This window comes from Macaca fascicularis, chromosome 2 (assembly GCF_037993035.2).
Source record: "Macaca fascicularis isolate 582-1 chromosome 2, T2T-MFA8v1.1".
NCBI classification, from domain to species: domain Eukaryota; kingdom Metazoa; phylum Chordata; class Mammalia; order Primates; family Cercopithecidae; genus Macaca; species Macaca fascicularis.
In genome coordinates, this window is record NC_088376.1 from 120,646,464 (window position 1) to 120,672,846 (window position 26,383).

Consider the following 26,383-nt stretch of genomic DNA (forward strand, 5'->3'; position numbering starts at 1 on the left):
CCAAAGTGCTAGGATTACAGGCGTGAGCCACTATGCCAGTCCCTCCTTTTACTCTTGATCTGACTTCTAAGTTTTTAATAGTGTTCCCCATGCTGTTATACACATGAAAACAACCCATATCTCCACTTTATACAATTAGTAACCTACCAGTGGGATCTGTATTACTGTTCACAGTACATAAAATATGCAAGCAGTTTGCTAAATAGAAAATACATTTCAAATACCTTCAAGACTCAAAAAGAACAAACACAATTACGTATTTTTTCATTTTATTAGGAATAATTCCAAATGGGTTATGCAGAAAATGTATTCATCAAATTTGATGAGTTTTCCAAAAACTCTTAATGAAGGTATGTCTGCTCAATAAACAAAACATAGCAGAACTCTCATATACTGAGCAAAAAATCAGGCTGATAACAAAAGCAACATGCAACATAAAAAAGACACAATATAAAGGAAGACAATCTGCTGAGTATTTAAAACCATCTAAATCTCAATTCTTTGCAGCCAGCACAGAACTAATTAGCTATCAAATCCAAACCCCACCAAGGTATAAGTTTAGCTGATGTAGGCCAGGAGTCAATGTAGGGGGAAAAAATTTCCTCAGTGCAAGAGAGCTGAGTAGTGTTTTGGATCTTTCTGTGGCTGGTACAAGCAGTATTAGAAAATCTTTTTGGCAAGAGAGAGAAATAAATACAAATGGAATGCTACATTTTTAAATTAGCAGACTGTCTCAGGAATGATAAAGGTATCAGTAAAGTAGCAAGGGGATAACTTTAAAACATTATTTATCTGGGGCTTAAAAAGCACTCAAACCAATTTATTTAAAGGTTTCACAATAGCTATGTCCAGGCATTTACACTTATGGGAAGTAAAATTTAAAAAGGATACTTTTTTCCCAAGGAGAATTTCTTTAAAACCAAGCACAATTGCTAAATAGCAACATTATACTTGGTAAACAATAATTGGCAACAAAATAATATTCTGCCCAAACGAGTCCCAGATACTGTTTAATAACCAAGATACAAACTAATTTTGTTGTAACAAGCCTAGGCCAATTTTATCAAACATGTCCTTGGTTAGATATCCAGTTTCATTTAACGTTTTGAAAGCTCATTTGACAGCCAGTCAAGTCCTTCATACAGACCAGTTCCTTGTGTTGCACAAGTGGCTTGAACATACCACTGTAAAGAAAAGACAAGAAAATACTTCATTAACAAAGTTAATATATAACACCAGTGTTTAAACTGTCTTAATCAAACTTAAGAGTCTTCTCACACCTCTTGCTTCTCACAAAACTCTACCATATTTAAAGCTACTTATGGCTGGGTGTGGTGGCTCGCACCTATAAATCCCAGCACTTTGGGAGGCGGAGATGGGAGGATCACTTGAGCTAGTGATCCTCGAGCTTATAGTTCGAGACCAGCCTGGGCAACATAGTGAGACCTTGTCTCTACCTTTTTAGATTATTTTTTAAAAAATAAAGCTGCTTCTACCTATTCTGGAGGTTGCAGTGAGCTGAGGTTGTGCCACTGCACTCTAGCCTGGGCGACAGAGTGAGACTCCGTCTCAATCAATCAATCAATCAAGCTACTTCTACCTATTCATTATATTTAGACCAGATTTTCCCCCCTCAGTCATTCAGGTTTTTTTTCAGTACTAGTTTTTGGTTCCCTTTTAGTAAACTTTCTACCACTTAATCTGAAAAGAGAAATCATGGGGAAATTAGTAACTAATAAACTATCCATCTGGTTTTTATAACTCTCGTTTCCCATAAAACTAAACTCAAAAAGGCAATTTTTGAAAGAGTAGGGTTTGTTGATATTTTAAAGGCAGGCTTTTCAGATAATTTCACTATCTTTAGTCTCATGCATTCCAAAAAGTTCTTGTTTTTAGATGGTAATGAATCTTATCTCTACTAACTGTGTGAAAGTATCAAAAAAAAAAACCTAGAAGACAATTTACATTTAAGATATAGTTTACTTTTATTAATTTTTTTGACCAGTTTAACGCTGCAAGGCCACTGCAGGTATACCATGATGCCAATTATTTGACTACCATATCTCAGTAACCTAGGAGGCTGGGGAAAGGCTCAAATTCATACCTTCACAGCATGGAAAACTTGTATTATTTACAGTTAGTGTTGCTTGCTTATTTACTGATTGATTGATTGTTTTGAGGCAGAGTACTCACTCTGTTGCCCAGGCTGGAGTGCAGTGGCATAATCTCAGTTCACTACAACCTCCGCCTCACAGGCTCAAGACATTCTCGTGCCTTCAGCCTCACAAGTAGCTGGGGTTACAGGCATGCACCACCACGCCCAGCTAATTTTTGTATTTTTAGTAGAGACAGGGTTTTACCATGTTTGCCCAGGCTGGTCTTAAACTCCTGGTCTCAAGTGATCCGCCCACCTTCCCCTTCTAAAGTGCTGGGATTACAGGTAGGTGTGAGCCACCACACCTGGCCCAGTTTATGTTCTTCAAATCAGCCTGAGATACCTCAAACAGGCAACAGGTTCTTTTTCTTTTTCTTTTTTTGAGACAGAGTCTCACTCTGTCACCCAGGCTGGAGTGCAGTGGCACGATCTCGGCTCATTGCAACCTCTGCCGCCCAGGTTCAAGTGATGCTCCTGCCTCAGCCTCCAGAGTAGCTGGGATTGCAGATGCCTGCCACCACACCTCATTTTTTTTGTAGTTTTTAGTAGAGACGGGGTTTCATTATCTTGGCCATGCTGATCTTGAATTCCTGACCTCGTGATCCACCCGCCTAGGCCTCCCAAAGTGCTGGGATTATAGGCATGAGCCACTGCGCCCAGCCTGCAATAGGTTCTTTGTTGTTTCATTTTTTACCACAGCCATAGTATTTGCCTTATTTACAGGTTAATGCAAAACTACTGTAAAAAGCCTATGACACTAAGTTTCTGATAATTTATCTCCATCACTGAATCACTGATCTAAAATAACAAGCAATTTTAGAGAAGTATAATTTTTTTTTTTAAAGAAACAGTCTTGCTCTGTCACCCAGGCTGGGGTGCAGTGGGCACAATCACAGCTCTCTGCAGCCTCCAACTTCTGGGTTCGAACAGTCCTCCCACCTCAGCCTCCCAAGTAACTGGGACTAAAGACGCATGCCACCACACACAGCTAATTTTTATTTTTGTAGAGATAGGGTTTCACTTTGTTGCCTGGGCTGGTTTCGAACTCCTGGCCTCAAGCAATCCTCCTGCCTTGGCTTCCCAAAGTGTTGGGATTGCAGGTGTGAGCCGTGGTACCTGGTCTCCTCCATAAGCTGTTAACAAGCAGACAAGGCTGGGCACCATGGCTGGAATCCCAGCGCTTTGGTAGGCTGAGATAGTGGGAGGATTGCTTGAGTCCAGGAGTTCAAGACCAGCCTAGCAACAAAGTGAGACCCCATCTACACTTTTTTTGAGACCGAATTTCGCTCTTGTTGCCCAAGCTAGAGTGCAGTGGCGCGATCGCGACTCACCGCAACCTTCACCTCCCGGGTTCAAGCGATTCTCCTGCCTCAGCCTTCTGGAGTAGCTGCGATTACAGGTGTGTGCCACCATACCCGGCTAATTGTGTATGTTTAGTAGAGACAGGGTTTCTCCATGTTGGTCAGGCTGGTCTCAAACTCCCGATCTCAGATGATCCGCCCGCCTAGGCCTCCCAAAGTGTTGGATTACAAGCATGAGCCACAGTGCCCAGCCCCCCATCTCCACTTTTGAAACAAGCAAACAAACATTACTGGATCCTTAGTAAGAGAGCCAGATTTCAAAATATTTGCTGTAGGGTTATTTAAAAGATACAAAATTAAAATTAAGACTATCGATAATCTTCTTTCCGTTCCTTCTACCTCCCCCTTCCAAAAAAAAAAAAGAAAAAATAGACTATCAATAATCTTTAGACCTATTCTACAGCAGTTTTCTATATCTTTACAAAAATGAAATAAAGGTATTTAAAGTTTATTACCATATTTTTAAATAAATGATGTGCTTATTATTTGTCCAAAGGAGATAATAAATGTTTAAACTGAATACTAGCTTACACAACTATCCTAGTAAGTCTTAATAGTCAAGAGGTTAATATCAACCTCCAAATACTTACTGTTCTGTTACGAAGAGACTGAAGCCCTAGTTTATCTGTCATTTCACTGATGGCCATAGCATTTGGCAAATCTTGTTTGTTTGCAAAAAGCAGTAGCACTGCATCTCTCAACTCATCTACCAGAAGCTGGAAATAAAAGGTAAGGCATTAGCAACTACCAACCGGAATCTGAGTTTTGAAACTAACTGTCTTCCTATATATGCTTTACTCAGCATTAAATATACTATTAAACATTAACCTAATTTCTCTACACAAAGTTCACTCTTAACAACTGAAGTCTCATATCCTTCAGTTTTTAAATCCAGAGCAAACAATCATATGCCTTCAAGTAAGACAGAACTGTTTTTCAAGTCAATCATTCTACACCCCATTAAAGCAAATCACTCATCATTCAGCCTTCATGATCACCCATTGTCAGGACTGATAAGGGCAAGAAACACATATGGGAATAAAATGTTTATGGTAGGATCTTATGGTACTTAGTAGCAGAAGTACTCAGATGATGATTCTTTTCAGACTTCTATCCTTTCCAACAACAGTGGGACAATAACACAATTATCTGGGCGTTGGCAGTATCATGAAAAATACAAAAAAAAGTACCAAGAACAGAAGTTGTACTGGTGCATGATACAATATAGATGAACCCTGAAAAATTACGCTAAGTGAAAAAAGTCAGTCACAAAAGAACACATTGTATGTTTTCATTTATATGAATGTCCAGAATAGGTGACTGTATAGAGACAGAGTAATTAGTGGCTGTCAGAGGCTGGGAGTGTGGTGTAGGAGGAAGGAAATGGGAGTGACTACTGATGGTTCCAAGATTTCTTTGGGGGTGATGAAAATTTTCTAGTATTAGATTGTGGTGACGGTTGTACAACTCTGTATACTAAAAGCCACTGATATGCACATTTTAAAAGGATAACATTTATAGTATGTGAAGTACGTCTTAACAGTTTTTCTTTTTTTTTTTTTTTTTTAAGAGGGAAAGCTGGTGACATTTGACTCAGGCAAAAATCCAACAATGACTTAGTTACACATATACTGGCACAACGGTTTTACAAACTGCCCTCTAGTCTTAGGAGGAATGAATGATAATTAAAATTTCATTTCAGTAAATATTTTATGGCTACAAGTTTAAAATCATGACAAGGATTCTCAGCAGTCTTCCTCCATTTAGTACATTTAACACCACAAACACATGAAATCCAATATATGGCAAGGCTGCAAAATGCCACTGTGAACCAAACGTTTGTCTCTACTTTCAGAAGAAATTCCTTATCCTTAAATGGTTACTATTAAAAAACATTTCTGAAATAATTATTGGCACAGCATAGAGAAAATGGAACCGATGACCTTGGGAACAAAACATTTGAATCAAGATTCCTAGGGTCAAAACTGCTATAGCACTATAGATTTGGTACCTGTAAAATAAGGGACTGAGCTAAATCAGATATCCTCAGCCAGAGAAAGGCATCAAGATTACCCATGAGGCATTCTAAAAAAAAAAAAAAAAAAGCTGCTCTGCCCTTCCTCCCAATTTACTGAAGTACTCTTCCATGTGTTTTTCAAAATGCTCTATAAGAGATTTTGAAGTACATTAAGAACCTGTGGATAATAGAGTTTCTTAAGTTTATTTCTAGCCCCCCAAATCCACTTGTGTAAACTAATCATAATAATAAATTTAAAGTATATTCTTACCATTTTCTGCAGCTCATCTGCTACTTCCTGAATTCTTTCACGATCATTGCTGTCTACCACAAAAATAAGTCCCTGGGGAAAAATTGTTTCAGTAAATTTTAACAGTTAAATGACATTCTCTATATGAAACAGAAGTGTAGGCAGCAAAATGGTACCAATGGTTAGACATTAGGAAGAAAATATCTCATTAAAAGTAAGAACTTAAAGCTGTAATGCTAAAAGCTTATTTGAGAACTATTTGTAAGTTTAATTTATTAGTGCTATTTCAAATCTAAAAACTTTTTATTCTTCACCAATTAACTACTTTTCTCAACTACCCTAAGAATAAATTGTATCTATTTTCCCCTCTTCCCTCTGTACTCTCACATTTAAGTGCAGGTACCAAAATAGCCACAAAGTAGGAACAAAAAGAAAAATAACAAATCAAGGATCCTAAAGAATTGTGAATTTGGCCAGGCATGGTGGCTCATCCTGTAATCCCAGCACTTTGGGAGGCCGAGGCAGTCAAGGGATCAGGCCTGAAATCGCTTGAACTCAGGATTTGGAGACCAGCCTGGGCAACATGGCGAAAGCCTATCTCTACAAAAAAATACAAAAATTAGCCAGGCGTGGTGGTGCACTCCTGTAGTCCCAGCTATCTGAGAGACTGAGGTGGGAGGGATCACTTGAGCCCAAGAGATGGAGGTTGCAGGGGGCTGAGATCACGCCACTGCACTGCAGCCTGGGTGGCAGAGAGAGCCCCTATTTCAAAAAACAAACAAACAAATAAAACCATGAATTTACTAACTGAATTAGCTTATTGTATCAAAGGCATGTACAGAGTGTAATAAAAGGGGGGTGGGATAGCGGGAGTGGGTGCACTACAGTTTTCATCTGCTTTATCATGGAAGGAAAAAATTAACTTTCTCCAGAATGCTGCCTGCCAACTCTAGAATCAGGAGGACATCTTAAGAAAAAGATAGCAAGAAAACTCCAAGATTGGGCGCAGTGGCTCACTCCTGTAATCCCAGCACTTTGGGAAGCCAAGGCAGGAGAATCATTGGAGCCCAGCCGTTTGAGGCCAGCCAGGACAATATGGCAAAACCGTATCTCTTGAAAAGAAGAAAGAGAAAGGAAGGAAGGGAGGGAGGGAGGGAAAGAGGAAGAGAGAGAGAGAGAGAGATTTACTTGATTAAGACATTCTTTAAAAAAAAAGAAGGTAGTATCAATTCTCAGAGATAGAAATATTACCTTCTTTTCAGACAGGGTCCCAACTCTGTTGCCTAGGAGCACAGTGGCGTAATCTTGGCTCACTGCAGCCTTGACCTCCTGGGCTCAAATGATCCTCCCACCTCAGCCTCCCAAGTGGCTGGGACTACAGGTGCGTGCCACCACACCTGGCTAATTTTTCTATTTTTTGTAGAGATGGGGTTTCACCATGTTGCCCATGTGGTCTTAAACTCCTGGACTCAAGTGATCCACCCATCTGGGCCTCCCAAAGTGTTGGGATTACAGGCATGAGCCATGGCACCTGGCCCATTATTAGAATTCTATACTACAAGAGAAATGGAAGGAATTAGGAAGCAATTAGTTGAACTCTTTTTCTAAAAACTTTCAAATGGGAAATTACAGAATTTTCAGTTAGAAAAAGGGAGCAAAAATAAAAATAATAAAATAATAAAAATAATAAAAAGGAAAAAAGATAAACCCTGACCCCGAAAGTACTTTTGATCATGTCACTTATCACAGATTGTCTTGTACTACTGATTTATTTAAGTAACTAGGCTGGGTGCGGTGGCTTTCACCTGTAATCCCACTATTCTGGGAGGCCGAGGCAGGTGGATCACCTGAGATTAGGAGTTTGAGACAAGCCTGGTGAAGCCTCATCTCTACTAAATATACAAAAATTAGCCAGGCATGGTGGCACGCCTGTAATCCCAGCTACTCGGCAGGCGAAGGCTGCAGTGAGCCGAGATTGTGCCATTGCACTCCAGCCTGGGCGACAAGGGCAAACTACATCTCAAAAAAAAAAAAAAAAGTAACTAGATTAACATTCACGGAAGGCAAAGGACTATACTACATCTTTTTTTTTTGAGAGAGTCTCGCTCTGTTGCCCAGGCTGGAGTTCAGTGGTGCCATCTCAGCTCACTGCAAACCCCTCCTCCCAGGTTTAAGCAATTCTGCCTCAGCCTCCTGAGTAGCTGGGATTACAGGTGGCCACCATTACACCTGGCTAATTTTTGTATTTTTAGTAGAGACGGGATTTTACTATGTTGGCCAGGTTGGTCTTGAACTCTTGACCTCAGGTGATCCACCTGCCTTGGCCTCCCAAAGTGCTGGGATTACAGGTATGAGCCACCGTGCCCACCCCCATCCTACATCATTTTCTATTTACCTCTCAGGATTATCACAGTACTGGGCTCTCCAGGGGTATCTAACACTTATTTTACATCCACTTAACGACAATTTCCTTTGTTTTAGCAAATTATAAGTCCATTTCCTTTATCTCTGTTGGAAACCATAACTTAATTTTTTTTTTTTTTTTTTTTTTTTTTTGAGACGGAGTCTCGCTCTGTCACCCAGGCTGGAGTGCAGTGGCGTGATCTCCGCTCACTGCAAGCTCTGCCGCCTCCCGGATTAACACCATTCTCCTGCCTCGGCCTCCCTAGAAGCTGGGACTATAGGCGCCTGCCACCATGCCCGGCTAATTTTTTTTGTATTTTCAGTAGAGACGGGGTTTCACCGTGTTCGCCAGGATGGTCTTGATCCCCTGACCTCATGTTCCGCCTGCCTCGGCCTCCCAAAGTGCTGGGATTACAGGTGTGAGCCACCGCGCCCGGCCAATAACTTTTTTATCTTATTTTACATTGCATCTACACCACCTGGAAAACCATCACTTTAAATATCTATCCTTTGAAAAACCTTTTGGCTGGCATGGCACCTCTAATCCCACCACTTTGGGAGGCTGAGGTGGGAGGATCACGTGAGGTCAGGAGTTCAAGATCAGCCTGGGCAGAGTAAGACACTGTCTCTACGAAAAAAATTAAAATTTTAGTAGGGCGTAGTGGCACGTGTCTATAGTCCTAACTACTTAGAAAGCTGAGAAGGGAGGATCACTTGAGCCCAGGAGGTTGACTGAAGCTGCACTGAACCACGATAGTGCCACTGCACTCTAGCCTGGGCAACAGAGAAAGACCCCATCTCAAAAACAAAAAATAATGTTTGATGCTTGGAAACACAGACTCAAATTCAAATCTTACACTACTTGTTATAATATTACCTAATCCTTGAATATGCCTTGTCTAAATAAAATAAAAATACTACTAACTTCATAAGCTTGTTAAAGATTAAATGCAGTCAAAGAGAAAAGAGCTATCATTGTGCTTGGCTTATCACAGGCATTTATTTACCAAATCTGTCTCTTCCTTTTCATATTTCAAAAGCTACTCCTTTTTAGAACCAAACCTTCCATTTTTTTCAAAAAAAAGGCAAGGAGTACAGAGGCACAATCATAGCTCACTTGGGCCTCCACCTCCTGTGTTCAGGTGGTCCTCCCACCTCAGCCTCTCAAGTAGCTGGGACTACAGGAGCATGCCACCATGCCCAGGTAATCTTTTTTTTTTTTTTTTGGTAGAGACAGGGTTTCACTCTGTTGCCTGGACTAGTCTTGAACTATTACTGGCCTCAAGTGATCCTCCTGTTATGGCCTCCCAAAGTGTTGGTGTTTCAGGCACAAGCCATAGTACCCGGTCCTGAAACCTATCCTTTACAAGAGGTAATGCCCTTAAAAGGGACCTAATTTTATCTTGACTACCAACTTTCCATTTTTATTCTTTTTTTTTTTTTTTTTTTTTGATGTAAAGACAGGGTCTTGCTATGTTCCCCAGGCTGGCCTCAAACTCCTGAGCTCAAGCGATCCTCCCGCCTCAGCCTCCCAAAGTGCTGAGAATACAGGCATAAGCCACTGCACCCAGCCTTTATTTGTTTTAAAACGCAAATAATGCTATCAGTCCCAAAGTAACATTGAGAAGGAGAATTATTTTAGGAATTAATCCCTAATTATTTTCTTCCTGGAACAGCCTAGAATCAAGAATGAAGAAAAGCTAGGATTCTACAGATAAGCCCAGCTGCTATGAGATTATTTTAAAAGCCAAATATTTGCTTAATTATTTAGAATGGCAAATTAGTTGGAATTATCTAATAAGAGGAATTTACTACACACTATGCCATGGTTTGTTAGTATAGGTTAGAAACATGGTTAAAGCTATAGTTTCTTTTAAATTTTATAGCTAGAAGAACTGATCAGTAATGCTGGGAATGCAAGCTAAGAGCTCAGCTTTGATTCTATCAGGTAACACATAAAGCTTTCCCCAGCTAGCATGAACTCCCTGGGAAGTAGTACTTGGACTTTTAATTCTAAGGTGGTCCAAAGAGGCCAGAATTGGGTCTAATCTCAAATTAAGAACGCAAAGTAAATTACAAAGCATTCTAAAGAAATCTAGGGATAAACCCAGGGTTACCCTTGGTCAAGAATTATTAGGCTTAAGGATTAGCAAGGTTTTACTTCATATCTAACTCTTCAAAATATATTGGCCAGGTGTGGTAGCTCATGCCTGTAATCCCAGCACTTTGGGAGGCCTAGGCAGGGGGATCACATGAGGTCAGGAGATCAAGACCAGCCTGGCTAACATGGTGAAACCCCATCTCTACTAAACATACAAAATTAGCCAGGTGTGGTGGCGCATGCCTGAAGTCCCAGCTACTTGGGAGGCTGAGGCAGGAGAATCACTTGAACCCGGGAGGCGGAGGCTGCAGTGAGCCAAGATTGCACCGCTGCACTCTAGCCTGAGTGACAGAACGAGAACTCCATCTCAAAAAAAAATTAAAAAACAGTCCAGAGGGTAGAGCACATTAGAGATGAATATCAAATAACACAGCACTGGTTATATCCTGTTAACTGAAGCTGCATTATATATACATGTGAGTTTATTATGCTATTCTCTCTACTTTTATGTATACAGATTGAGTTTCCTTAATCCAAAAATCCAAATGCAAAACTTTCTGAGCACCAACATGACAAAGGAAAAACTCCCTGCAGTATATCAGATTTTGGATTTCTGGATTTAGGATGCTCAACTGGGTACAATGCAAATATTCCAAAATTTTGAGATCAGAAACAGTGGTTTCTGGTCCCAAGAATTTCGGATAAGCAACGTTCACCTTGTATTTAACATTTTCCATAATGAAGCTTTTTAAAGCATGTGCCTCTGTATCAAATATCTTTTCTAGTCATAGCTGTATATTGATGACCATAAACATTCTTTTTTTGTTTTTTTTTTTGTTTTTTTTTTTTGAGACAGAGTCATGCTCTGTCACCCAGTCACCCAGGCTGGAGTACAATGGTGCAACCTCCGCTCACCACAACCTCCACCTCCCGGGTTCAAGCAATTCTGCCTCAGCCTCCTGAGTAGCTGGGATTACAGGTGCACGCCACCATGCCTGGCTAATTTTTGTATTTTTAGTAAAGACAGGGTTTCACTGTGTTGGTCAGGCTGGTCCCGAACTCCTGACCTCGTGATCTGCCCACCTCAGCCTCCTAAAGTGCTGGGATTACAGGCGTGAGCCACTGCACCTGGCCTAAACATTCTCATTTTTAAATAAAAAAGTATACCACTTATTTAATATGACATACTATGTAAACCTGGTTGTCCCAGCCACTCACCTAAGGTATTCACTGCCACCTGATGGCAATAAACCCCACTTGTATGCAATATTTTAAGAGCTGGATAACAAGATGACATTGCAAATCTTAAACATATAAAGTGGCAGTGATATCCAGTTAAAAAATAATTACCAAGTAGTAAACAAAAACTGACAAATTCCTTGGGTGGTAGAAAAAACAATTGAGGTGGGACCAGGTTAAACAAAGGAAGAGTAAGAAGAAACTCTCCTGTCTTGGGTAAGTCATTACAAGTTTCAGTTTCCTCATATGTAAGAGAGTTAGATTAGAACGGTGGTTCTCAGCAGGGGACAATTTTGCTCCACGGGATATTTTGCAGGTGTGGAGAGATTTTTGGCTGCTAATTGAGGGGAACTGCTATTGCCATCTAGTGGGTAGAGGACAAGGATGCCACTAAACAACCTACAATGCATAGAGAGCCCTCCCCATACCCAACAACAAAGAATAACCCAGCCCAAAATGTCAATAGTGCTGTTGTGTAAGATACCAGACCAGTAGTATCAGCACAACCCAAGAACTTGCTAGAAATACAGAATCTCAGGCCTTAGCCAGGACCTACGGAATTAATGTGTATTTTTAACAAATACCCAAGTGATTGATATGCATTATTACAGTTTAAGAAACACTACTGTACCTGGATTATCCCCTGAGATTCTGATTCAAGTGGTCTAGGGGATGATCTAGGTCTTGGGATTTTTAAAGTTCCCCATGTGACTCTTAAGTGCCACCCCCAAATTTGAGAACTCTTGTTCTATAGGATCACTCACTAAAGTCTCTTCCATGCCAGTATTATATATACACACTATGTGGCAATATAAAAATATCTTACAAATCAATGCAGCGAACTGACCTTAATGTATTTTTTTTTTTTGAGACGGAGTCTCGCTCTGCCGCCCACGCTGGAGTGCAGTGGCCGGATCTCAGCTCACTGCAAGCTCCGCCTCCCGGGTCTACGCCATTCTCCTGCCTCAGCCTCCCTAGTAGCTGGGACTACAGGCGCCCGCCACCTCGCCCAGCTAGTTTTTTGTATTTCTTAGTAGAGACGGGGTTTCACCGTGTCAGCCAGGATGGTCTCGATCTCCTGACCTCGTGATCCGCCCGCCTCGGCCTCCCAAAGTGCTGGGATTACAGGCTTGAGCCACCGCGCCCGGCTAATGTATTTAATAAAGTAAACAAGTAACTGAGCTAAACAAAGGACTATCAATTGTCTTACATTCATCAGAAACTACAATGACAGTTTATACAGACCTTACTTTCTAAACTAAGATGGAAAGCAAAGAACTATGGATACGAGACCTAATTCATTCTTGAGAAGTACACCAGCACCCACCCCATCTTCCAAACACTTACCGTAATTGCTTTACAACTCTTCCACCCTATATAAGTTAGCCTTCGAGGCATACGTGAGAGTCCACTGAAGAATGTAGAAGTGGTGATAAGACAAATGCCAACTCATAGTAAACACCAATATCCAAGTAAATACTAGATACTAACATAAACTTTAGAGCATGAAACCCACAGAGAAAAGTTATAAAAACATATAGTATCCCTTACCTGGGTATTCTGGAAGTAATGCTTCCAGAGAGGCCTAATTCTATCTTGACCACCAACATCCCATACTGTGAAACAAATGTTCTTATATTCTACTGTTTCCACGTTAAAACCTACAAAGAAAAACAAAAATGACCGCTGTGCGGCGTCATTAAGAAAATAAAACCTTTTATTGTGGAATTTTCTTAGTGTTTTAAAAGTACTTCTTTTTATTTAAAAAAATATATTTAAACCTAAACATCAACAGAGACAAGGACTCAATATGTTATGCAGGCTGGTCTTGAACTCCTGGACTCAAGCGATCCACCCACCTCGGCCTCCCAAAGTGCTGGGATTACAGGCATGAGCCACCACACCCGGCCTGTTTTAAAAGTACTTCTAAGATAATCAACATGCTTAACAAAAAGACAGTCTCAAAACGAGACTGTATATATTTCACTTTACAACATATCATCATGATATAAAGTCATCTGTAAACTTTCTTACCAATAGTAGGAATGGTGGTGACTATCTCCCCTAACTTCAGTTTATACAGAATGGTTGTCTTGCCAGCAGCATCCAATCCAACTAGAAGAAGACATTATAGATTTAAAATCCAGACCAAAAGCACACTCCAAGAAATAATTTTACAGTATAAGTCAAAAGTAGAAGTTGTCTAAATGAAATGATCTTATTTCTGATTCCCAAAGGCAACACTTCCTACAGAAAGCCTTTCCATTCTTCTTTCTAGACCAAGAGAGACAGCATGTACTAGTAAAAGGAAACGAGTATATAGCTGACTTAGGCTCTAATCTCTAGCTTTGCCACAAACTATTTGAGTGACTTTAGGACACTGAGGAAAGAGAAATTAGCCATAAATAAAGGGACTGGATCAGATCATCTAAGATCTCTTCCAATTCAAGACTTTATTCTATGAACTACCAGCATTTTTGCGGGGGGGCAGAGGAGGGGGGGGACATACTCTTGCTCTGTTGTCCAGGCGCCCAGCACCACGCCCAGCTAATTTTTGTATTTTTTGTAGAGATGGGGTTTCACCATGTTGGCCAGGATGGTCTCAAACTCCTGGCCTCAAGTGATCTGCCAGTCTGGGCCTCCCAAAGTGCTGGGATTATAAGCGTGAGCCACCGTGCCCAGCCATACTACCATTTTTTAAAACACAGATTAGAAGTTGATTCAGAGAACACAAAACTCAATAAAGAATTATCTTAAGATTTGTAAAAATATTTTCTCTTATTTACAGAGTACAATTTGGGTAACAGATTTTGATGCTAAGGGGTAAAAATACACTGGTATAACTATGTCCTAGTGGTGTAACTATGTTCTAGTGACCTTCTATAACTATGTCCTAGTGACCTTATAATGATAATAAAAGAAGATGAAGCCAATTTTACCCCTGCTTAAATCCATTTCAACATTAAATGTGCCAAAATGAAAACCAAAGTCTGATTAACCTGTGTTATAAAAATGGCCCTATCACATTCATCTACAATATTAAGTAATATCTAAATTTTTGTTGTTGTTGTTGTTGAGACAGAGTATCACTCTGTCACCAAGGCTGGCGTGCAATGGCATGATCTCAGCTCACTGCAACCTCCATGTCCCAGGTTCAAGCAATTCTCCTACCTCAGCTTCCCGAATAACTGGGATTACAGGCACGTGCCACCACACCCCAGCTAATTTGTATTTTCAGTAGAGACGGGGTTTCACCATGTTGGCCAAGCTGGTCTTGATCTGCCCACCACAGCCTCCCAAACTGCTGGGATTACAGGTGTGAGCCACTGTGCCCGACCTAAATTCTTAAAATGATTCATTTGAGGCAGAAGTACAAGTAGGGAGGAATGTGTTTGCTTGTGAAAAAAAATCCACACTAGAACAAGAGGCTATACCTCTTTATTAGGGTGACAGTGAAGAACAAATTAAATGCTTGTAAGTATGAATCTCTCAAAACCTGAATATTCTGCAGTGTTTGTTAAAGCCCTCACAAATGAAAGATCAATATCTAATAACCTCATTGAATTTATCATTGTTCTTAGGATATCGTATCTGGCTACCTGGATTTATCACAGATTTTTATATCAATTCAATTGAGTATTGATTTAAGCAAGGACACTTTCTTAATATTTAAATCAAAGCATGACTTAGCACATAAAAGCAATGCTAGTAAGTTAAAAAAAGAGCTGAAATTATCTCACTTATCTAATTTACATTCCTATGCAAGTAAGTCTATCTTTTATCAGTTAGTCCAAAACAGAATTGAAGGCTACAGGCAATTCCGATTCCTTCCACCCTCTTAACAACCCTTTCTGCTCTGTACCCTACCAACAATAACTTTAAATTCTTTTTGGAGACTCAAGCCTTTTATTCCTTTGTCCCGTAAAACCCTGTTCCCCACTTCGTACTGGGATACAGGTTTATTTCTTCCCAAATACTAGTCAGTGTGATCAGCCCACATCAAGCCCTCATTCATGAGCATAATAATAAAAGCCAACTGTTACACAAGTGTTTTATTTTTTGAGTACGGAACAGTATCAAAAAGATCAGAAAACGTAATTCTAAAAAATACATAAAAAGGAGCTATTAAGTTTGGCATCTTTAGTAACAAGATATAAAACAAAGGGGGGGTGGCAAAAAACAACTGGATCTTTAAATGGTTCAACAAAGCTGTCTGTTGAAAGCATCAGATTTTTAAGTTAACTAAAATTAACCTTTAAGTTCAAATATGATTCAGCCAAGTCAGAAATGAAACAGACGCTGATTAGGAAACACACACACACACGCACACACACAAAACTATGGTACCTGCCAGTTACCACCAGAGGTCCAACTGGACCTCAGACTGCCAATTAAAAACAATGTAAGGCCTGGCGCCATGGCTCATGCCTGTAATCCCAGCACTTTGGGAGGCTGTGGTGGGTGGATCACCTGAGGTCAGGAGTTTGAGACCAGCCTGGCCAACATGGTGAAACCCTGTCTCTACTAAAAATACAAAAATTAGCTGGATGTGGTGGCACATGCCTGTAATCCCAGCTACTCTGGAGGCTGAGGCAGGAGAATCGCTTGAACCCAGGAGGCGAATGTTGCAGTGAGCCAAGATCATGCCATTGCACTCCAGCCTGGGCAACAAGAGCGGAACTCGGTCTCAAAAAAAAAAAGTAAATCCAAAAATATTGACAAAGAATGGAAGAAATCCAAGACAAATCATGATTATATTATTTTAAATTATACAAAAGCATGTAGGTACTCCAAATTTTCTTTTAATAGGTTTTATATGTGCTTATATGAATAATTGTTTCCTTGCTCCTCTACTGATAGGAATTTTTTTTACCCAAAAAACATGTATTACTTTTATGAAAAGAGAAAAAAATTGTCCAAGTAGATTTTTTTAATTAAAATGTTGGGCTGTTTACATTTCCTGATATATCTTTTTGAAGATGACTCCTTGAGGGCTTTAAATATATAGTATTTTATATACTCATTTTACTTTTTCAAAAAGGGAAGTGTTTACAAAATCATGCAACCATTTCTAGGTCACCCCAGAATTCCAGGGGAAAAATAATTTACCCACAATGACTTTTAAGCATCCACAAATTATTTTCTAAATATAAATTACAAGACAACAGTTTAATGGCTCACAGCAACACAGAATGTATCTTATGCAGTTGTATCAAAAATAACAATGCTATATAAATGCAAACTAAGAGTTTTTTAAAAAGCTATTTCTAAGCTTTAATGCACAAATTAAACATATACCGTCGTCACTTAAAACTTACAGTTCTTTGCTCAAAAACATATTGGTCCAACAACTTCGAGCCACTTTAGTCATTTCTTATGTATTTCCTTAATGGTGCAATATTTGGCAGTGAAATTTCTCCACAAAATGAAAACTATTACCAATTTTCAACTAGCCAAGATAAGACTAATCTGTATAGCCCAGCAATGTCCTCCCTCCCCTTCGTGTCCAGAAACAAGCAACTGTACTGAAAGATGTACTAGAATAATACTTGTTCTCCTTAACTAGACCTGCACTTTGACCAAAGTGTTAATATAGCAGGAAAACTACCTCAGAAATCTTTGCTGGCCAGGCAGTCACTCGCGCCTGTAATCCTAGCACTTTGGGAGGCGGAGGCAGGCGGATCGCTTGAGCCCAGGAGTTGGAAACCAGCCTGGTCAACAGAGCGAGATCCATCTTTTAAAAAAAGAAAAATTAAATTAGCTGGGAAGCTGTGCATGGTGGCTCACACCTGTAATCCCAGCACGTTGGAAGGCTGAGGCAGGTGGATCGCCTGAGCTCAGGAGTTTGTGACCAGCCTGGGCAACATGGCAAAACCCTGTCTCTACAAAAAATACAAAACTTTGCCAGGTGTGAGTGGGGCATGGTGGCTCATACCTGTAATCCCAGCACTTTGGGAGGCCGAGAAGGGTGAATTGCCTGAGGTCAGGAGTTTGAGACCAGCCTGACCAACATGGAGAAACCCCGTCTCTACTAAAAATACAAAATTAGCTGGGTGTGGTGGCGCATGCCAGTAATCCCAGCTACTCGGGAGGCTGAGGCAGGAGGATCCCTTGAACCTGAAAGGCGGAGGTCGCAGTGAGCCGAGATCGCGCCATTACACTCCAACCTGGGCAACAAGAGCAAAACTACATCTCAAAAAAAAAAGAAAAATTTGGCCAGGTGTAATGGCACATGCCTGAAGTCCCAGCTACTGGGGGAGGCTGAGATGGGAGGATCACTTGACCCCAGGAGGTCAAGGCTGCAGTGAGCTGTGACCACACCACTGTGCTTCAGCCTGGGCAACAAAGTTGAGACCCTGTGTCAAACAAAAAATTAGGGTGGTGTGCATCTATATTCCCAGCTACATGGGAAGCTGAAGAAGGAGGATCCCTTGAGCCCAGGGGATCGAGTCTGCAGTGAGTCATGATCGCACCACTGCACCTCAGCCTGAACAACAGAGCAAGACCCCGTCTCAAACAAGTCCAGGCGCCGTGGCTCACGCCTGTAATCCCAACACTGTGGGAGGCTGAAGTGGGCGGATCACATGGTCAGCAGTTCGCAACCAGCCTGGCCAACATGGTGAAACTCATCTTTACTAAAAATGCAAAAATTAGCTAGGCATGGTGGTGGGTGCCTGTAATCCCAGCTACTTGGGAGGCTGAGGCAGGAGAATAGCTTGAACCCGGGAGGTGGAGGTTGCAGTGAGCCCAGACGGCACCACTGCACTCCAGCCTGGGCAACAGAGCGAGACTCGGTCTCAGAAAAACAAACAAAAAAATCCCCACAAAACAAACCTTTGCCCATAATTAGGGCAGCAAGAAATACTTATATTTTAAAGAAGTTAGATCCGGCCAGGCACGGCGTCTCATGCCTGAAATCCCAGCACTTTGGGAGGCCGAGGTAGGTGGATCATAAGGTCAGGAGTTCGAGACCAGCTGCCCAAGATGGTGAAACCCCGTCTCTACTAAAAAATAAAAAAATTAGCTGGGCACGGTGGCAGGCGCCTGTAATCCCAGCTACTCGGGAGGCTTGAGGCAGGAAAATGGCTTGAACCCGGGAGGCAGGGTCTGCAGTGAGCCGAGATAGCACCACTGCACTCTAGCCTGGGCGACAAAGCAAGACTCTGTCTCAAAAAAAGGAAAAAAAAAAAGTTAGATCCAATGATCTCAACTTTGAGGGAGAAAAAAATATTGCAGAAAGGAGTAAGACTGGAAAGACAAAAGAGTATTTTCAGATGGATAAAAAGATTTTTCATGTTTTCCTTTATCTTTCAAATTATCTACAAGTTTGAAATATACCTTCATTATTTTAAGTGTGTGTGTGTGTATATATATATACATTTTTTTTCGAGACAGGGTCTCGATCTGTCACCCAGCCTGGAATGCAGTAGTGCAAACACAGCTCACTGTAGCCTCAAACTTCTAAGCTCCAGCAATCCTCTCACCTCAGCCTCCCCAGTAGCTGGGACTACAGGAGCACGCCACCATGCCCAGCTAATGTTTAAAATTTTTTTGTAGAGATGAGGTCTTGCCATGGTGCCCACGCTGCATAATAATTTTAAACAATAATTTAAAATTGAATATTTACTGCATTCTAAGCATAGTACTAGGTGATTCCATACATTTTTGGAATTTAATCCTCACAATAACCTTTCATTTTACAGATGAGACATTTAATGTCCAGAAATGTCCCCCATAATCACAGAAAAAGAAGAACAGATATTTAAAAACCTAAGTCTTGCAGAGAAATTAGAACCCTCATACATTGCTAGTGGGATGTAAATGAGGATGTAAAATGGAAACGTTTGTCAGGTCCTCAAAATGTTCAAGACAGTTACCATGACACAATTCCGCTCCTAAGTATTTATCAAAGAATTTAAAACACATGCCCACACAAAAACTTGTTCATAAATGTTGAAGAGCTAGAAAGTGGAAATGACCTAATTTTCATCAACTGATGAATGAATAAATAAAATGTGGTTTATCCATCAATGTAATTACTATTTGGCCATCAAAAGAAATGAGATGCTTATGTGAATTTTGTGAAAAGGAAAAAAATGAGAAGAATGAAGGACTAATATACGCTATAATATGAATGAATTTTTTTCTTTTCCTTTTTTTTTTTGAGACGAGTCTCGCTCTGTCGCCCAGGCTGGAGTGCTGTGGCCGGGTCTCAGCTCACTGCAAGCTCCGCCTCCCGGGTTCACGCCATTCTCCTGCCTCAGCCTCCGGAGTAGCTGGGACTACAGGCGCCCGCCACCTCGCCCGGCTAGTTTTTTGTATTTTTAGTAGAGATGGGGTTTCACCATGTTAGCCAGGATGGTCTCAATCTCCTGACCTTGTGATCCGCCCGTCTCGGCCTCCCAAAGTGCTGGGATTACAGGCTTGAGCCACCGCGCCCGGCCTATTTTTTTTTGAGATAGTCTCACTCTGTCGCCTAGGCTGGAATGCAATGGCACAATCTCAGCTCACTGCAACCTCTGCCTCCCGGGTTCAAGGGATTCTCGTGCCTCGGCCTCCTGAGTAGCTGGGACTACAAGTGCCTGCCACCACACCTAGCTAATTTTTGTATTTTTAGAATAGACAGGGTTTCACTATGTTGTACAGGCTGGTCTCGAACTCCTGACTTCGTGATCTGCCCGCCTCGGCCTCCCAAAGTGCTGGGATTACAGGCGTGAGCCACTGCGCCCGTCCACTATGAATGAACTTTCAAAACATCATGCCAAGTGAAAAAAGCCAGACATAAGAGGCCATAAATCATGATTCCATTAAATGAAGTGTCTGGAATAGATTAACCCATAGAAACAGAAAAGAGATAACTGGCTGCCAGAAGATGGGAAGAAGGGAGAATGGGAATTACTACTAATGGGTATCAGGTTGAGGGATGATGAAAAATTCTGGAATTAGACAATGGTGATGGTTACACAACTTTGTCAATACATATACTAAAACCCACAGAACTGTACACTTTAACAGGGTAAATTTTATGGTATATGTATTATATCTCAATTTTTTAAAAAAATTTCTAAAAAGCCAGAACCAACAAACCCTAGTTCTGATGCCAGAGACCTCAAATACTATTTACATACTGCCATCCTGACTTTAGGTTTTTCTGGTGGACATACTGTATCTTGGTTGGGCATGGTGACTCACGCCTGTAATCCCAGCATTTTGGGAGAGTGAGGCAGGTGGATCACCTGAGGTCAGGAGTTCCAGACCAGCTTGACCAATATCGTGAAACCCTATCTCTACTAAAAATATGAACATTAGCCAGGCATGGTGGCAGGGGCCTGTAATGCCAGCTACTCGAGAGACTGAGGCAGGAGGATTGCTTGAACCCGGGAGGTGGAGGTTGCAGGGAATGGAGATTGCACCACTGCACTCGAGCCTGGGTGACACACTGAGACTTTGTCTCAAATATATTTTATCGAATTCATCAGAGGCTTGACCATCCAAACTGAAACTGAGGCCACCAGGTATATGGAAAAATGTGAACTTAAGTTCTGCTTCTATGCACGGATGAGAAACATCTGCATTTTTATCAGTTAATTAGCAGCAAATTATCAAAGTTTCTTACAGCCTATTGCACTACTATAATAATGCAAAAGGGTGCATCTAAGGATGGCTGTACCTATCAACCAGTGGCATGAAACAGGATTTTTGCCTTTTCCATTTCCTATATTCACATAATGAGAAGAGCCTGTTTTTTCAAAGGTTGGCAGTTATATGTTCAACCAATAACCTCAGAAAATGCTTGTAATAAGCTAAATCAAAAAGAGAGGACACAAAACTAAATATCACAACTACAATTTTAGAGGAACAAAAACTTCCTCTTAAAAGGCTGACTGAGCATGTACCAGGTGTGGTGGCTTACACCTGTAATCCCAGCACTTTGGGAGGTTGAGGCAGGAGGATCTCTTGAGTCCAGGAGTTTGAGATCAGCTAGCAACAGAACAAGACCCCCATTCTCTACAAAATAATTTAAAAATGAGCTGGGCATAGTGGTGCCTGTAGTCCTAGCTACTCCAGAGCCTAAGGTAGGAGGGATCGCTTGAATCCAGGAGTTCAAGGCTACAGTGAGCTATGATCATGCCACCTGTATGTGCCCCAGAGTATGGTTGACAGAGCAAAACCCTGTCTCAAAAAATAAAAATAAAAATAAGGCTGAGAGTAAATATGACAGAATAGTGGAATTACAGATAGGTAATTATCACTTTATTCTTTTACCTGTTTTCTAAATGTAACAGAAGGAACATATACTACTTTTAGAATCAGGAGGAAAAGGCCAGGCGCGGTGGCTCAAGCCTGTAATCCCAGCACTTTGGGAGGCCGAGACGGGCGGATCACAAGGTCAGGAGATCGAGACCTGCCTGGCTAATACGGTGAAACCCCGTCTCTACTAAAAAATACAAAAAACTAGCCGGGTGAGGTGGCGGGCGCCTGTAGTCCCAGCTACTCGGGAGGCTGAGGCAGGAGAATGGCGTAAACCCGGGAGGCGGAGCTTGCAGTGAGCCGAGATAGCGCCACTGCACTCCAGCCTGGGTGACAGAGCGAGACTCCGTCTCAAAAAAAAAAAAAAAAAAAAAAAACAGGACAATGCAGCCAGGCTCAGTGGCTCACCCTGTAACACCAGCACTTTTCGAGGCCAAGGTGGGGGGATTGCTTCAGCCCAAGAATAGGCAAGATAGTGAGACCTTCTTGCTACAAAAAAATTCAAAAATTAGCCAGGCAGGTCGAATGGCATGTCCTTGTTGTCTCAGCTACTCAAAAGGAAAAAAACATAATTATTTTAAAAATATATACAAAATACAGAAGCTGGCCGGGTGTGATGGCTCATGTTTGTAATTCCAGCACTTTGGGAGGCCAAGGCAGGTGGATCACCTGAGGTCAGGAGTTTGTGACTAGCCTGGCCAACATGGTGAAACCCCGTCTCTACTAAAAACACAAACATTAGCCGGGCTTGGTGGCAGGCGCTTGTAATCCCAGATACTCAGGAGGCAGAGGTTGCAGTGAGCCTAAATCGTGCCATACTGCACTCCAGCCTGGCAGACAAGAGTGAAACTCCATCTCAAAAAAAAAAAAAAAAAAAATTAAATTAAATTAAATACAGAAGCTATTGCTTTATTTTTATTTTTTTTCAAATAGAGATGGGGTCTTGCTAAATTGACCAGGCTGGTCAAAAACTCCTGGCCTCAATGCAATCCTCCCAACCTGGCCTCCCAAAGTGCTGGGATTATAGGTGTGAGTCTATGCTGCTTTCTAACTCAAGCAGCATGGGCAATACCATCACTTGCGTAACTTCCCCTTATAACTAGTACATAATTTCTGTCAATCAATAGTCCAGATTATGTTAAATTTGATACACTGTGTTGGTTTTTTAATTACAGTTAACTACAAGCTGACTTCCAACATCTTTTAAAGTTACTTGAACTTTTGGAAGAACACCAGGTGTAGGAATTAAATTTAAAACTTCTCCACAGTAGTTTGGCAAACCCGAGACATCAGCTAACTCCTATCTCCTTTATACTTTAAAATGGTAAAGTCTGAAAAAAGTCTGACTCAGGAGGGCATGAATCTTATCTAAGCTTTATAAAGAAAAAAGAAGCACACTAATGTAAAACATTAACCAATAATTCCAACAGTTGAATGGGGTAGAAAAAAAAAAGTGATCTATTATTTTTGCGGTCAGTCACTCATAAAGCCAGACAGAAAAATTAAGAATTATCAAACTTCCAAACCACCTTTTTCCCTGTTCATGCACATATCTTCCTCGTACGTTGATACCTCCTTTGATGAGTTACCATAAATGTTGATCTTGTGACTGAAGTGTTTTTAGTCAAGGAAAACTGATTATCCCAAAATTAAAGTGCAAAACAATAGCATGCCTGAGTTAAACATTCAAAACAAGTAACTCCTAAATCCTCCGCACAAATGCAGAAACTTCAATATTTTTTCTCTCCCATTTTCTTCAAATCTAGCATACTTCTATCTTCCTTGCCCCTCTGATACTTTCATCAATCACAAAAGACTAAGGAAACGAAAAATAGCAATTTATTTACAATAAATCTTAAGTAAAAAGACCAATATACTACGTGTTCTGGAACACAACCATATATTGTTAAATCTCTTTAAAGAACAGGCTGGAAATTCATTTATCGCAGTCCAAAGTCCTCCCATTAACTTCCGATCCTTTTTCAGACTGCCAACTTTCAGTCTTAACTTAAATATGCTTGCCCTCCTAAAATAATTCTGTTCTCTTGACAAAGGAAATCTAAGAAACTTTGAAAAAGAAAACACTTTATGAATCATAAACAATTGTTTCACAAAATGTAAATACGATAAGTTGAGGAAAATTAAACGAGCCAATGTATATACTGTTACTCTTTATATACCTTGAAATATTACAGAAGCTTGTGTTTGAAAGCTTTCGATGGTAGTACAGTTCCAAAATAAAACCTCCGGCCCGGCATGGTGGTTCACGCCTGTAATCCCAGTACCCTGGGAGGCCCGGGTGGGTGGATCACCTGAGGTCAGGAGTTCGAGACCAGACTGGCCAACATGGTGAAACCCCCGTCTCTACTAATAATACAAAAAATTAGCCGGGCGTGGTGTTGCATGCCTGTAATCCCAGCTATTTGGGAGGCTGAGGCAGGAGAATCTCTTGAACCCGGGAGGTGGAGGTTGCAGTGAGCGGAGATTGCGCCACTGCACTCCAGCCTGGGTGACAAAAGCAAAACTCCGTCGAAACAAAGAAAAGGAAAGAAAGGAAGAAAGAAAATAAAACCTCCTCTGGTAGAACACAAGCTAATGAACCAACAGGTTTCAACGTTCAAAGTTAGAGGGGCTTCTTTCAGCGTTATTCTAGTCCATGGAGCTCAGCTGTGATGTAGGCTGGTCACAGTAACCGGGAGCGGTTGCTTACATCAGCCAACTGACAGCCCTTCTCCCTTAGCTGAGCAAAAACACGCCCCCTAAAAAGCAGTTTTTTAAAAGTCAATTTTCTAAAAAGAAATTTTAAAAAATTGTAGTTACTATTAACAAGGCTACCTTAAAATTCAGCGTCATGATGTTCTGTTCAGTTCAGTTACTGAAAATTTATCAGGTATTTTTTAAAAATTCGTTTCTAATTTTTTTTTTGCATTAGACTTTAAGCCGGCTAAATAAGTTTGAAAACCTAGGAGAACAAACCAAATACATTTAAAGTTTTTGAAAATAGCCAAAGAAATAGAAGATAAGCTTGGTTTTCGGAGAATGAGATTAACAAGGAGGGAAAAACTTGAAAGGGAATCCAGCGCAGGCCAAGTTTAGCAAAGTGGGCGCTGAAGGACTCCAGACTCTTAGGAAACCTTGGGTGCTCCCTGGCCACCGCAACTTCCTGCCCCGGGCGACTCCAGGCTCCGGGTGGCCGCTGGCTCACATACCAACGGACTGTGCAGGGACTGTACACGAAGCGCAGAGTGGGAAGGAAAAGGCTAGAGTGGCTCTGCCTTCCCCCTGACGGCTGTCCACACCCGGGCAAGAAGGTATGCAGATCGCACCCCCAGAAAGGGCCTCGCCAAGTGTTTGCTTCCCAGAGTTGGCTTTCCCCACATCTCTGCCTAATGTTGTCCAGCTTTCAGTAAGATCAAGGGGAAAAAGTCAAGTCCAGAAAGAAGAAACCTTGCCCAAAACCCTGTCGCTGCCTCGTCTGGCAACAGATCTGGGGAGGGATCGCTCACCCTCCGCTCCATTGTTCCCCCTTAAGAATTCCTCCCGACCCCCGACCCGGCGCCCCTCCCCCACCACGGCGGGCGGAGAGAAAAACAGGCCCAGAGGCCACCTGAATTGTAGAGATCCTGCCTTTCCCAGGTCCCGCCTCGACTCGCAGCCCTTCACTCACCCATCAAAATGCGCATCTGCTTCTTGCCAAATAGTCGGGAGAAGAGGGAGGAGATAGTGAGGCCCATGGCGGTAGTGGCACTTGTGATGGGCAGAAGCAGAAGGGGTTTGGGGCGACCCCGTGCTTTCTCCTTTCAAGCTCCCAGGCAAACTAAAAGAGAGGGAAGAGAAAGAGCGGAGGAAGAAAGGGGGAGGCAGGCCCGTCTCGCTGGCCGCTGTGCTGATGAAGCTCCGGCACAGGAATAAGCCGGTAGAGGACCTGCTAGGCGACTGGCGCGGCAGCTCCGGCTCTAGCCTTTAGGATCTGGCTGTGCCACGTCACGCGGCGGCCGCGGCGACTCCAGCAGCGGCCCGGCCCCTCCAACGCGGACAGAATCGCGTCACCGCCTCCCCATCCCCCTGCGCTTCCGGTGCGCCCAAGCCACTGCGCTTGCGCGCTCAGGGGATTGGCCAGTTTCGCTGACGTGCATCTCTCGACGACGCCACCGTCTGGACGTGGCTCCAAGAGTCGGGAGACGCCGGCTGGGGCACATGCGTACTGGGTGACGGACAAAGTCCCACAATACCTCGCTTCGTCACTTCCAATCAGACTCAGGACGAGACGCTTCCGCTCGGATAAAGGCATTGTCGGGGTGATAGTACTTGCTTCCGGAAAGGCGAGCTGAGCATTATGGGTTAGGTGAGGAACCTCGCCGTCTTCTATTACGGTACGCGCGATGGGAATTCCCTGATGCCATGAACTTAGACGTCTCTCACACGGGGCCAGACGCTTGCCTTAGTTAACGCGTGAAGACCGGCCTGGCCTTTTGCGGAGAAAAGTGGTTAAAAGCCGACTTGTGGGCCGAGAAACTGTGGCATCCTAATGAGCTAAGGCGAGACGCTTCGACCACCACGCTAGGTTATTCTGAAGATCTTTAATTCTATCAAGGCGAGAGCGCTC

At 42.0% G+C, this 26,383-nt stretch overlaps 2 protein-coding genes across 10 annotated transcripts in view; one reads left to right on the forward strand and one right to left on the reverse strand.

The window, feature by feature from the left end:
* PDE12 (phosphodiesterase 12) overlaps window positions 1-26,383 on the forward strand; it is a 90,327-nt gene that overhangs the window by 12,874 nt on the left and 51,070 nt on the right. For 3 of the 8 annotated variants that reach the window (XR_012431288.1, XM_065540811.1, XM_065540812.1), the window contains 2 exons: window positions 3,461-3,554; window positions 12,398-12,717. The exons of 1 other annotated variant lie outside the window; for it this stretch is intronic. Coding sequence is in view for 5 of the 7 variants with exons in the window: in XM_065540811.1 (XP_065396883.1) it covers window positions 3,461-3,554; window positions 12,398-12,560 (257 nt within the window). In the remaining 2 variants the exon portion in view is untranslated. Of the gene's footprint in view, window positions 1-3,456; window positions 3,988-12,397; window positions 12,718-26,383 lie in introns of those variants that run through there. 4 more of the 8 variants (XM_065540818.2, XM_065540816.1, XM_065540815.2 and 1 more) reach the window with 4 other exon arrangements.
* ARF4 (ARF GTPase 4) lies at window positions 253-25,715 on the reverse strand. Of its 2 annotated transcripts, none has more exons than XM_045386013.2 (6): window positions 25,445-25,715; window positions 13,561-13,641; window positions 13,078-13,187; window positions 5,805-5,876; window positions 4,107-4,232; window positions 253-1,184 (listed from the first exon to the last, which is right to left on the reverse strand). In XM_045386013.2, the coding sequence occupies exons 1-6, from the start codon at window positions 25,509-25,511 to the stop codon at window positions 1,098-1,100; spliced, it is 543 nt and encodes a 180-aa protein (XP_045241948.1). In that variant the 5' UTR covers window positions 25,512-25,715; the 3' UTR covers window positions 253-1,097. The 2 variants fall into 2 exon arrangements, with proteins under 2 accessions (XP_045241948.1, XP_065396897.1); XM_065540825.2 differs by having other exon boundaries at window positions 23,307-25,715.

What these genes read in the sequence shown, in the direction of transcription:
- ARF4 (XM_045386013.2), bottom strand. Translation starts at nt 25,511, where the DNA reads ATGGGCCTCACTATCTCCTCCCTCTTCTCCCGACTATTTGGCAAGAAG. An exon ending in ATTACTTCCAGAATACCCAG is followed by an intron (nt 5,877 to 13,077) that starts GTAAGGGATACT and finishes ATTTTTCCCCAG; the next exon opens with GGACTTATTTTTGTGGTAGA. An exon ending in AGTCTCTTCGTAACAGAACA is followed by an intron (nt 1,185 to 4,106) that starts GTAAGTATTTGG and finishes TTTTCTTTACAG; the next exon opens with TGGTATGTTCAAGCCACTTG.